Below are 14,074 nucleotides of genomic sequence, written 5' to 3'. Positions count from 1 at the left end.
AAATATAAAAAAAATCTGAGGTCTTAGAAAATACCAGTGAGAGCCAACTCCAAGGGCACAGGACTAGTGCAGCTGTATGGGACCCTGTGCTCAGAAAGGCCAGTGCTGGGGTTTAATGCTCTGTTGTCACCATCTCGAAATTGATAATTATTTTATCTTTGAATTTGTTTTGTAAAACCAAGTCTGATAGGACAATGGGGCACATGGTCCTACCTCCAATTTTCCTGGGGAAGAGTCTGTGCCTGCTCTCCACTCCTCATCCTGCAGTCATTCCCACTCTCATCAACACCACCTGGGGCAGTGACCAAGCTGTTAGGAAGTCCACATTCCATCATCACCTCCAGTGGGAGCCTGGCACAGACTCAGACAGGGGAGGGCTCAGGTGGGGACCTTGACCCCTGCCTGGATCCAGGTACCACAAGCACCCCAGCACAGAGGCTGCAACCCCTTGGGAGTTACTCACATGCCGTGGGTTGGGACAACAGGCCTATGGGCCAGCCCAAACCCACTTTTTTATTTTGTACACTGCCCTGTAAGTTACATCGCCAGCCCCTACTTTAACCAATCAAATGTTAACTTTAAAAAAAAAATCAAGAGACTCCAATGAGTAGCAGGATTTAGATCTACTTTTAGAAAAGAAGATGAGGTTCTTGGAAAAGTCTATCTTCACTAAAGTTCATTTTTCTCATACAGGCTTTCAACAAGACTGTGTTGCCTAAAATCTGAAGTCCTAACTCTTGGGAAAGTACAGTCCCAGACACTCTGGAAATCAGAGAAGGTAGCATGACATCTCACTGAACTTGAAATGCTGGGTAAGGAAGAAGGAAGAATCATGACAGGTGTGTCCACTCCTTAGCTCCTCCAGTTTCCAATGCAGACTCTGCAAGCCTCACAGTCTTCCGCTAAATTCCCTTTGGCTCAAACTGGTCAGTGTTGGTTTCTATTGCTTGAAACCCAGATTCTAAATACTATCGGGGATTAAGAATAAATGCATCTGACATGGAAAAGAATTATTAATATAAAATTCAGTGAAAGACAGAAACAAAGCTGGTATACTATCATATATAGGCTGATCACTCTCACTTAAATCTAGAAAAATACACAATGTTAACAACGGATATTTTGGGGTAATGGCTTACGAATGAGTCTTCTTTTCTTATCTATGTTTCTGCATATGTTTTCTAATTTTTCTAAACTGAACTTTACATTCCCTGAATTTTAAACAATTTTATAAAATATAGGACCAGCTACAAATTAAAAAACAAAAAACTTCTCCCTCAAAAGAATTAGTAACATTTAACCCAACAGTTAATCTAAATGAATACTTGTAAGCCATTCAGATATCTCAATTTCACCTTATAAAGTATGTACATATCTGTATCCACATAATCAAGAAAGTAAACAAGTCTTGAACAAATTCAGATGACTAAACACATTCTTAGGCTGATGAAGGAAGCAAAAGTTAGTGTACTGTTCTACACAATGTCAAAAACAAAGGACACCAGGATGAAAATTTTAGTTGTTACTGGTGTTTTATCTAAGAATAAAACAAAACCAATTTTGGAACAGAACTCCATTTATAAACTGAATTCACATTCAAGGTCACGAAAGAGACATGACAGCCAAAGGCCTGACCCTAGACTAGGTCCATCATGGACAAGGAGGACATACTATAAAGGATCAGAGGATATAAAAATACCAGTTTGCTTCAGTTGATAACCATCCTGTGGTAATGTCAGACTATCCTTATTCTTCGAAAACACACATTTGAAGTACTACACACACACACACACACACACACACACACACACGAGCAAATGTTAAAGCAAACTGTGAATGACTGGTTAATTTGGCTTAAGTGTAATGTGTTCTTAAATTCACTCTGCTGGTTGGATGGGGGTTAATCAACTGGGTTGTGGTTCTAAATTCCATGTTCCTGGAATACCCTTTCTAATTCTTCCCACTGAGTAATCCTACCCATTCTTTAAAAATAAAGAAAACATTTGAAATCTCATCTCCATAAAGGCCACACTAGCCTCCCCAGCTAGAAGTGATCTTTCTGCCTATTTCTCACTATTACTGTTAACTATGTCTTTCGACTCCTACTAAACTGTCATCTCTCTAATAAAGGTGAGGATCCTGGTATCTTAATTCTCTATATTCCTTCACTGTAATAAGGACACTGAGGTCCAAAGATTAACTGATTTGCCCAAAGTCACATAACTAGCTAAGAGCCAAGATTAAAATAAAAAGCATCTCTTTATATCCCCCCAATGATCCAAAAACATTCTTAGTCTATTTACTGAAAGATGCTACTACCCTTCAGGGCCATTTTTTGAGCATCAACCACATGCCAGGCACCACTGTAGGAGGTTCCCACATGTTATCATTTGAAATATCCTGTGTCTGTATGTACACACTTGTGTTCTTAGCTTATATATTCTCCACAAATATTAAATACACATACTTAGTGCGATAAAGTGATTTACAAGAAAGTTATAAGAAATGATTAATAAGGTTATTCAGATGACCTAATATGGATTTCTCAGATAAATTTGATCTTCATTCACAGTTCCTGAAAACGCTTACAAGCTGTAAAGGTGCAATGGTATTTTGTTATTAATGACGGTGACTGGTAGAACCATCCCCCATCCCCCACCCTCCCCACCCCCCACCAAAAAGTGCAGCTGGTTTCCAGGATGACCACCCCAGCTTCTGGGGAGGTGAGAGGGGCTGGAAGTTGGACAGACCAAAGACTTAATCAATCATGACTATAAAAATTTTATTTCTCTCTTCAGACAGCTTCCACACGTGGGAAACCAGAACACTTCTGTTATATGAGGGTGGGGGAACCCCCCTTACACACACACATTGTAATTGGGTATGCGAACTTTATTATTGTTTTTTTTAATTTTAGAGAAAGAGAGAGAGAGAGAATGGGGGAGAGGCAGAGGGAGAATTTTAAACAGGCTCCATGTTCAGTGTAGAGCCTGATGCAGGGCTCAATCCCACGACCCTGGGATCATGACCTGAGATGAAATGAACAGTTGGACATTCAACCAATGAGCCACCCAGGCACCCTGGAGTTGGGTCTAGGAACTTTAAAAGACTTCTCTATTACTAATGGCCTATGTCTACTATCAGCCTTCTCAATCTTGTCTCCAAATAATCACCTTGCTTTCTTCCTCATGCATAAAACATGACTTATAAACACAGATGCAAAGAACTCTCGAGAATCCTCTTACTTTAAGACTGCCGCTGAGCAGTAGCATCTCCCCAAGAGCTTCGACTTCAGTATCTCCCCCATCCTTATATTTGCAGATGGACTTTCCGTCATAGTCTGTTATTAAAAGTATTGCTCTACATGGGTTTTTACTTTCATTCATTTGTTCAAAAAATATTTGTTAAAAATCTATATATAGATATATGTGTGTATGTGTGTGTGTGTGTCTGTGTGCGCACACCAGATCACAATTTTGATCACCGTTATTACAGTGGATTACGAAACAAGGAGGTCCTTGTCTTCTTACATTTAAGTGGGGGAGACAGATAATAAATAACATCAGGTACTATGGGAGGTCTGAAGCAAAACAGAGCAGGTAACACAACAGAGAATAGAGGGGAAGGCAGCATTTGAGAACAAAGATCTCTCTGCGACAGTAATGTCTGAACAGAGAATTACCTGGAATCCTTCAGAAATTAGTATTTGCCTACTTGAGAGCAACAACCAGTTCTGGCCATAACGAGGATCCTGGTAATTAGTTTTACACCAACTTTTAATAAATAAAATCAACCTGGCTGAAAGTCTGAGATTTAACCCTTCTCAGGCCAATACTGTGACTCAAACTGTTCACGAGTTTGAAAACCAAAAAAACAAAGAGGACACAGTCTTATTTTGTTAGTTATGAATAAAACATGCATACAATTACCAATGGCTTCAAGGATACACACCAGACCTTAACGATATTTATTTCTTTACTACATATGCCAGCCATGTATTCTCAAGTTATAAGAAAGGAAAAAATTATACGAGAACACAATTTATCAGAGTATGTGACTGTGACTTTAATTTTTAAACTTTTGTTAAGACTGCACATAAATTCACAAATCAGAAAACCCCTATCACATCATGTACAAATTCCCATCTGGTGATTACTCCAACAATAGCGGGAAATCAAGTTAGGGTCTTCTTTTGCTAAAATAACAAATAATTCAATACACTCCCTTCAAGGATCAAAAACCAATATATTTGATAACTAATGATGATAAAAAGGCCCACCTGAAAGTAACTTTAAAAACTTGAACAGCTTAAAGTAGCTCACTTTAAGTCAGAAAGACATAAAGAAGAACTAATGATGCTCTCACGCAGTCATTTGATTAGCAATTTCCATCTTGAAGAACCTTATCCATTCTTCAAAAACTCCCCGTTCAAATCTTGCCTCCATAAGCCAACCTCGTGCCTCTAGCATCACTGTCCTCTCTCCATCTGCCTCATGCACTCTTACCTTCAGCAACTCCTTGCAGCTGTCAAGCCCAATATCCACAAGAATGCCTTTCACCTTTCTTCGTACCTTCCTGATGTTGTCAAGATTTTCCACAGGAATTTGAAACATTTTTGAATCTTTCCTTAAAAAGAAAGAAAACAAAACTGAGTACCTGTATCTATATCTTTAACAGAGTTCGTAAAACACTAAGAACAGAGTAATTTTCAACAAATTATGCTAGGACAACTACATATCCATATGCCAAAAAATGAAGTTCGACTCTTTCTTACCACCATACACAAAAATCAACTCAAAAATGTATCATACACCTCTGTGTTAAGAGCTTAAACCTTAAATCTCAAAAGAAAACAGGCATAAATCTTCGTGACCTTGGATTTGGCATCGGATCCTTAGATATGACACCAAAAACCACTAACAACTAAAGAAAGAGTTGGACTTCATCAAAATAAAATACTTTTACACCTCAAAGAAAACCATCAAAAAAGTAAAAAGAGAATCCACAAAAATGGGAGGAAACATTTGCAAATCGTATTTCTGAGAAGGAACTTCTATCCAGAACATATTAAGAAAATACCTCATAATTCAATAACTAAAAGACAAAGAACCCAACTTAAAAATGGACAAAAGATCTGAATATTTCTCCAAAGATAATATGCAAACAGCCATTAAGCACATGAAAAGACGCTAAACAACATCAGCTGTGGAAATGAAACTCAAAACCACAATGAAATATGTAACTTTACACCTACTAAAATGGCTATAATTTAAAAAAAAAGAAAAAAGAAAAAAGAAAACAAAGACAACAGCTCTGGAAAGGATGTGGAGCTACTGGACCTCTCATACCTGGAGGGAATCGTGTAAAATGGTGCAACCAGTTTGGAAAATAGTCTGGCAGTTCCTCAAAAGACTAAATATATAAGTATCACATGAACCATTGATTCCACTCAAGAGAAATTAAAAACATGCATCCAAACAAAAACCTGTTCACAAATGTTCACAGCAGCATTATTCATAATAGCCAAAAAGTGGAAACAACCCACATGTCCATCAACTGATGAATGGATCAATAAAATGTGGTATATCCATACAATGAAATATTTGGCCATAAAAAGAAATAAAATACTGACACGTGCTATGATGTGGATTAGCCCTGAGGAACTGTGCTAAGTAAAAGAAGCCAGACATGCAGGACCACATATTCTAAGATTCCATTCTTATCAAGCATCCAGAACAAATTTATGGAGACAGAAAGTAGGATATTAGTTGTCTAGGGCTGAAGAGGAACTCTACGGTGATGGCTAAGGAGCAACACCAAAGTTCTAAAAATCAAATGTGACGATGTATGCACAACTCTGTGAATATACTGGAGGACGGTGAATTATTCACTTTAAACAGGTGAATTGTACGGTATATAAATTACATTTCCATAAAGCTGTTTTTTTCATGTTTATTTTTTTATTTTTGAGAGAGAGAATGAGAGGGGCGGGGTGGGGGGAAGAACAAGAGGATCTGAAGCAGGCTCTGTGCTAACAGCAGAGACCAAAACACGGGGCTTGAACTCACAAGTTGACGCTTAACCAACTGAGCCACCCAGGCGCCCCTCCATAAAGCTATTTTTTAAATATCTGAAAAGGCATAAAACTAAACTAAACCCTGTGGTACTTGACCAGAATAGGAGGTACAGGCGTGACCTTATTGTTTTTAATATATACTTAAATAAAAAGTAAGTACAACCGTAAATGTGTGTGTATATATTCCATAGCTTTGTCACTAAGATGGCCTAGAAGCAGCTGCACACTCCAGTAGCAGTGAGCACTCCTAAGGCCCAAATCTTACTTTCTAAATAGAACTTTCCATTAAAAAAAGAACGAGGACTCCTTAGAGAAATGGCTGATTCTAGGGCTGGATCATGGAAAAGACAAGATGAGCTGAGATTGTCCTGTACCAGAAAATAATGAAGCTGCTCAAAGAATGAAGAGACTTGTCAAAAGGACTCAAAAGAAGCCAGGTTAAAGAAGTTCCCACAACCCAATTATGGGACAATTTGGGCATCCAATAGATTACAACCTGTGCCGACGCATTTTCCAAAGACAACGCGACAATATCTCCCATCCCACGTGCCATTTTGAAACATGATCTCGACAGGCCTCCTCAAAGGTGGGGCACAGATGCCCTTGGACCTGGGCAGAACTTCTGTGGCTGCCTCAACCAACGAAGTATGGCAGAAGTAATGCCACGTGACTTACCAGACTGGAGCACCAAAATGCCACACACTTCTGCCTGTCTAGGAACCTTCTTCACTCTTGAAATCCAGACACCACATCGTGAGGAAACCTAACTGGCCCACGTGGAGAGACTACATGGAAATGCTCCGACATCAACCACCAGACACGTGAACGAAGACACTTTAGACACCTGCCTATCATGTCACCTCGGCCTTAGAGTCTTCCCAGATGAGGAATCAAACAAGTCATCTCCCCTGCTCCTGCCTGAACTCTGGATTCAAAGAATTAGAGTTTCAGAAAATGTTTTATTCTATGAAGTTTTGAGGTGCTTTGGTATATAGCAACAGTGACTAAAATATAATCCACCAGAACATAAATTTAAGTCCATGGTGATTTAAACAAATACACTGAAACTCTGATCAGGAATGGGATATGTACATGATTTCCAAGCGGCTCCCTAAACATTACTTAATAATAAGCAAGAGTAATTCACAGAAGTCTGGTGGACTTCTTAGCCCAAATTAAGAGACCCTGTACAAAATAGCCTATATTTATCAAGTGCCCAGACCATACAAGGTAGCACTACTCATAACAGCCAAAAGATGGAAACAATTTAAGTGTCCACAGAATGGTAAATGGATAAACAAAACGTGGTACACCCATACAACACAATGCTACTTGGCACTAAAAACTAGGCACTGATGCATGTCACAACAGGAATGAATCTCAAAAACACGCTAAATGAAAGAAGGCAGACACAAAAGTCCTCACTGTCTGACTCCATTTACGTGAAATATTTACAAGACGACTCTAGAGACAGAAGGTAGGTAGCTGTTGGCTGGGAGTGGGAACAGGTTATTGGAGTGTGCCAGAAATGTTGTATCATTAGACTGTGGTGATAGTCATACAACTCTATATGAATTATGCACTTATAAAAAAAGATCATGAAGAAAAAAAAAGTTACAGAGAGGGAAGGAGGCAAATGTAAGAGACTCTCAAATACTGAGAACTGAGAGGATGGGGGGGAGGGGTGGGTGATGGGCATCGAGGAGGGCACCTGTTGGGATGAGCACTGGGTGTTGTATAGAAACCAACTTGACAATAAATTATATAAAAAATAAAAATTAAAAAAATCATGAAGAAAAACTAAAGACCATTTCCCACTGAAACAGTTCCCACTGAAAGATACTAAAAATAAGTAAATACAATGGGCCAGTCTAACTGGATTCTTTTACTAGAAATGTTATTGGAGCTGGCAAGACTTCCGTGGGATCTGAGGGTTCCATGGTAATCATGTATTTATTTCCTGACTCTGATGGCTGTACTCTGGATATGTAGGATGCTTCTCTTGTGCTAAAGGGCATTGGGGGTAATGTGGCATCTTGTTTGGCAACTTACTTTCAAATATTTCAGGGGGAAAAGTTCTTTGTATTATACTTGCAACTTTGTATAAATCTGCAACTATTTCAAAAAGCTTTTTGGTGGCGCCTGGGTAGCTCAGTCAGTCAAGCATCAGACTCTTGATTTTGGTTCAGGTCATGATCTCACACAGTTTATAGATCAAGCCCTGCGTCCAGCTCTGCACTCACAGTACAGAGCCTGCTTGGGATTCTCTCTCTCTCTCTGTCGCTCAAAAATAAATAAACAAACCTAAAAAAAAAAATAATTAAAAAAAAGGTTGTTGTTTTTTAAATGTATAAGCTATCAAAGCTAAAAAAGTCAAATTCAAGTTAAAGAACACCAGGTAAAATAATGAATGCCAATTTTTTATTATCAAAATAACTTTTAAAGATTGATAATATCTATTGATAGTGAAGTACACAAATCATAATTTCTACATGTTCAGAGGGTAATTTGGCCATATCTCAAGACTTAAAAAAAATTTTTTAACGTTTTATTCAGCTATTATATTGACTTATTTGAGAGAGAGAGAGAGAGAGAGAGAGAGAGAGTGAGCGAGCACGCAAGCAGGGGAGGGGCAGAGAGGGAGACACAGAATCCAAAGCAGGTTCCAGGCTCTGAGGTGTCAGCACAGAGCCGGATGCGGGGCTCGAACCCACCAACGGGGACCTAAGCTGGAGTCAGACGCTCAACCAACTGAGCCACCCAGGAGCCCATATAGCCAAAGACTTTAAATGACAATTTCTATGAGTCAGCAATTCCACTTTCACACCCCTCTTGTAACCCCTCCTCCCCCAGCATAAACCTGGTGCCCCTCCAAGTTCACACTTCTTGCACGCACCAGGGTGCAATTATCTATTTATATATCCATTCTCCTACTAGACTGAACTTCTTCAGAGTAGGAATCATGTTTTATTTGCATGTCTGGGGCCTATCACTGAGTGTAATATACAGCAAGTGTTCACAGTAAATGAACAAGAAATTAAATAAAACAGGCTAAGAATCGCAAGACATGCAGACAAAGGTTCAAAAGGTTATGGAGGGTTAGAGCTGGAGCCCAAGACAGTCTAAGTGAACAGACCAGCATCAAAAACCGATTGAGGTAAAGGAAAAGTCAATGTATTTGGCAAAAGGTAAGTAAAACCAAAAAGGCAGCCTAGAATCAAATGAGCGGGTCTGGGGGGAAGAGGGGTTAACATGTAAGAGGGAGAGGCTCAGGGTGGGTACAAAGGAAACACAAAGTTCCTCAGAAGCTATCCTGAAATGAGTTTTCCAAACCCCATTATCTAGGTCAGAAGTGTATCTCAGGCTCCAAAGGAGAGACTGAAGGATCATGCAGTACTTTATAACTGAAGGATATTAAGTCACAGGAAATAAAGTAAAATACTAAAATTATTGGAAATGAAATGTACTGAATTGGGTTTAGCTTTTAGAAGCCTCACCTCACAGAGGGGCTGTCAGGAGCCTCGTGATGGTGTCCCTAAAAACTAAACCCAAGGTCACTGTCAAGCCCACACTGGCTCCTATGGCCAGAGCAAGGCTCAACAACAGTCATTAGATGCTTTCCACTCAACTCCACCAGACTTGCTTTCATTTCCCCCCTAGAGTTCCATCACCCTCTCTGCCTTTGGGGCTCTTCTTGCCCAGAGCCAGCTGCTGGTTAGAAGTGTTCGGGGCGCCTGGGTGGCGCAGTCGGTTAAGCGTCCGACTTCAGCCAGGTCACGATCTCACGGTCCGTGAGTTCGAGCCCCGCGTCAGGCTCTGGGCTGATGGCTCAGAGCCTGGAGCCTGTTTCCGATTCTGTGTCTCCCTCTCTCTCTGTCCCTCCCCCGTTCATGCTCTGTCTCTCTCTGTCCCAAAAATAAATAAACGTTGAAAAAAAAAAAAAAAAAAAAGAAGTGTCCAAGATTAAAGCCACCACCCACATGTACCTGAAAGAAGGAAGCTAACTTTGTCACTTGCAAAGAAGTATGGCTTTACATAGTAAGCACTGGTCTTACAGGGTTTTCAGAAGCACCGCGTACAGGTATTGGTGGCCTTTCAGCAGCACTAGCTTAGGGGCTGGACTACTGTCACAGGCTGCTTCCTGGAGGCTGCTGCGGACTGCTAGCTGGCCCTACAGCTACTTGCTCAAGGCTTGGGAGTAGGGCCAGGAACTGTCAGTCTTCTTCCTTGAATCTGGAGAATAGGCACTTTTTATTTTCAGACAGAGGTGCCCCCATTCCCACACCATTGCTACGGCGGTCCCCAGCCCCCCCCCAAAACAAGTACATTAAATCCTTCTCCGTCACGAAACAGGAGACTAATGCAGCTGCACTCCTCTATCAGTCTCAGTTCACAGTAAGTTACCTTTAATGTCAGTGTGTGGTACACGGGACCTACCAAAAATCCCACTGATGTGCACAATAGTATTTCCCAAAGGGGCATTTGTAGGGTTTCCTTTGTTGTTTTTTAGCATCTTGATCATTTAAGAACATTCCATTCTGGAAAAAATAACACTTCAAAAAATAGCCGTTCAGGTAACAGACGAAACTTTTCAAGCCAGAGGACGCTTGTGCTTATGAAATCGAAGTTCCAAAAGGGTTTCACATGAGAGGCAACACTACACACTAGTCTCACCGGCAAAGACTCTGGAACTGGGGGGCACCTGGTGGCTGAGTCAGGGAAGCCTCCGGCTGGATTTCAGCTCAGGTCACGATCTCACCGTCCATGGGTCTGAGCCCCGCTGGGGCTCTGCGCTGACGGTGTACAGACCGCGTGGGATTCGCTTGCTCTCCCTCCCTCTGCCCCTCCCCTGCTCACTTGTTCTCCCAAAATAAACAAACAAACATTTAAAAACACACGTATCTTCTTTAACCGTACTTCCTGGGTTCAAATCAACTCCACAATTTATAAGCTGTAAAAATCTGGCAAATTACTTAATCCCAGGGCCTCAGGTGACCGTAAAACAGGAGCGCACAACCTCGGAAGCAGTTGGTGAGGATGAGTGAGTGAACACAAGAAAGGCACAAGCCCTGTGCTTGCTATCATCTAACTTCAAAATCCTAATGAAACGTCCCGGCCACTGGAATAATACAGGACTTGCTTTTCAAGCAACTTAAGAAACACGTAATGCCCGTGCCCTACGTGAGAGCACAATTCGAAGGCCCCCGGCCGCCTCCTCACCGGGACACACTGCCTGGCACAGGGCGGCAGCCAGCGGAGGGCAGGGCAGAAATGCGGCCGCGCACACGCGCATCAAGAGCACACGCGCACCAGGAGCACACGCGCATCGAGAGCACACGCGCACAAAGCTCACAGGTGCCCCGGGGCCGCTCCAGGTGACAGCCTGGCCACAAGTCGGCCTCCGTCCCCCGTAACCAATCAACATCCAGCCACCCCCCCCTCGGTCACACAAGTCAACGGGTCCCCCACTCCTGGCCGCCTCGCAAGCGGCACCCCTTCCCCTTCCCCGTACAGATCCCTGGTGCCACGCGTAAAGACCAGCGGCTCAGCGGTCCCAGCTCCAACCGAATTATCAAAGTTCGTTCACAAAACCGCCAGTCACGCCTCCACCACTTACCTCGGACCAGAGCGGAGCCTGCTCTCGTCACCTCCACTTTCACTCGCGGTCCCCCCCACCCCCAGCCGTGCGCAGCCCCCATCAGCCCTGTGTGGCCCACCGGCCCAGCTCCCGCCGCGGGCGCCTCGCGGCGCCAGGGCCCGGGGCCGCTCGTTCGATTCCATCAGAACCAGCGTTAACCGCATTCTAGCAAGCCTTCCACTCAAACGCAGAGAAAACACTTCAAATAGTTAACTATCATCAGGCAACTGCGCACTACTTGAACTGGCAGGTGGCATTTTTGACGTCCCAAAGCCCAATGTTCGCAGGAAACTCGCAAACACCATCTCTGCCGGCGCAGGCAGCGGAGGCACACGGAAAGTTACAATTTTAATGTCAACATCTGCATATCCATCGTCGCCATTCACGTCAACAGCTCCGGAGTGGCCGTCGCGGTCCGGAGCTGCTCCAACGGTCCCTCTCCGCCGGAGGACAAGCGCCCCCGGGCAAACCTCGGGGCGGCCGTGCCCGCCCGGTCGACGGTAGCGGCCGCCCCCGGCTGCTCCGAGAACAGGCTCCGGGGCGAAGCTCGGGGCGCTCGGCGCGGCGGGAGGCGCGCCCCGCGGAGACCGCCCTCACCTCGCCCCGGCCCGCGCGTCCCTCGGCTCCGCTCCGCCCGGCCCGCCCCTCACGCCCCCGCGCCCGCCCCCGCCGCCCGCGCCCGCCCCCCGCCGACCACCCCCGACCCCCACGTGACGCGGAGGGATGACGGGCGCCGTCCGGGCCGCGAACCCCGCGCCCAGAGGACGTCGCGGGATTCGTGAGGCGGCCGCGGGCCGCGGGCTGTGGGCGGGGCGGGGCGGGGCCGCGGTCTCGGCCGCCGTCGGGACTTCGCGGGCCTGGGCCGGGCAGGGCCGGGGGCGTCGCCGCGGGGCTGGGCCGGGGCCGTACCTACCGCTGGGCGCCAGGAGCGCCGCCGCGTCCCCCGCCGCCTCTCGCCGCGCCGCCGCGGCCCGCCGGGGCCCCGCGCCCGCGCCCGCCTCCGCCCCGAGCGGCGGGACCCCCGCCTCGGCGCGCGCCCACCCCCGCGCGACCCCGTCCCCTCCTCCCAGCACGGCCAGAAAGAGAAAATGGCGCTCGATTTGCCTCCGGAAGTGACGCGTGCCCTCATTTGCATGCCAATACAGCCAGCCAATGGGAGGAGAGTGTGCATGGGACCCCTGGACACTGCCCCACAGGACCCTTGGGGCCCCTGCCTAAAGCTGGACTGGAGGCTCAGGAGTGAGAGTGGGGGTCCCCAGTTGGAGCCCCCGCCCCTCCCCCCCTTCCTGCCACAGTGGGCTGGCCTGCCAGCCTCTCACTAGCATCTCTGCAAACTCTCGAGAGAGTTTGAGGAGGTGATGACGTCATTGAAGGAGGGGTGGAGCGAGGGTGGCGTCGACCACGTGACCGGTCACGTGGGCTCACCAGAGCTTTGACTTCGTTTGCATGGAATGGGGGTGGAGCTAGTGGCAGTAGCAGGAATGGGTGACCCCGCCCACATCTCAGAGCCAATAGGAAACCGGGCGTGAGGACAATCTTGCCCTGCCATTGGAGAACAGAACTTGGGCTATCAGAACTTCGACAAGTGTGCCCTTGAAATTGACACATCTTGGTGAACTGGCTGGATGGGGTCTCTTGAACTCATCATTCTTTTCTGAGAAAACTGTCACACTTTTTCTTGAGAATTCTGATTTTTAAGTTGGAGCCACACTATATGTTGTGTAGAGAAGAGGTTAATTGCATACATTTGTAAAAACTCTTAACTGCCCTAAAAGTTCACTTTTGCCCAGATTTTAATTGTGAAGCAATACTATTATATTTCTCAAAACGAGGTAACACGTGAAGTAGGAGCTTTCAAAATAGCTTTGGGTATTCATCCGTTGAGTCAAACTTGCATGGGGGAAGAGAAGGACCACACCGCCTTCAGGGATCTTGCACTTTAATGAGAGGCCAGGTGTGTATGCAAACACCTCCTTTTACTTATCCGGTTCTTGTCCTATTCCTGCTCCTTAAGGACCATTCCACCCCTTTCCCATTTCATTGACCCTCTCTGGGCAACACCTGCCCTTCCTCGACTTCATTTTCAGCCGAAGACCACGTCTCCTTCCAGAACACCAAGACCATCAGACTTTGTCTGCCTCAATCTCCCAGCTGCTAGGTGCACACCTATTTCCTCAACAACTACCCCGACCTGGGAGTCAGTTTCACAGGATGTGTCTGCCCCTGTTCACAACCAGTCTGTCACTCCTGGGACCTTGTTTGCCCTGCCCAGCACTTCATGTTCGGCCATTCTCTCCCATAATTTCAGCTTTTTCCCCTTTACCGGTACCTCCTGCTCAGTAGAGCCCAGAGACCCAAAA

The 14,074-nt window shown here is 45.1% G+C and overlaps 1 protein-coding gene across 7 annotated transcripts in view; it reads right to left on the bottom strand.

Moving 5' to 3' along the window:
• Window positions 1-12,989, bottom strand: part of ADNP2 (ADNP homeobox 2) — a 31,279-nt gene extending 18,290 nt beyond the window's left edge. Inside the window, exons 1-2 of one of the 7 annotated variants that reach the window (XM_060611767.2) lie at window positions 12,628-12,734; window positions 4,506-4,626 (exon numbers count right to left, since the gene is read on the bottom strand). In XM_060611767.2, coding sequence (XP_060467750.1) covers window positions 4,506-4,613 — 108 coding nt within the window. In that variant the 5' untranslated portion in view covers window positions 4,614-4,626; window positions 12,628-12,734. The other 6 variants (XM_060611770.2, XM_060611769.2, XM_078435084.2 and 3 more) reach the window with 6 other exon arrangements.
• Between the last annotated feature and the right edge of the window lie 1,085 nt (window positions 12,990-14,074).

This window comes from Panthera onca, chromosome D3 (genome assembly GCF_046562875.1).
Source record: "Panthera onca isolate mPanOnc1 chromosome D3, mPanOnc1 haplotype 2, whole genome shotgun sequence".
Classification (NCBI taxonomy): domain Eukaryota; kingdom Metazoa; phylum Chordata; class Mammalia; order Carnivora; family Felidae; genus Panthera; species Panthera onca.
This window is presented reverse-complemented; position numbering and strand designations above follow the sequence as displayed.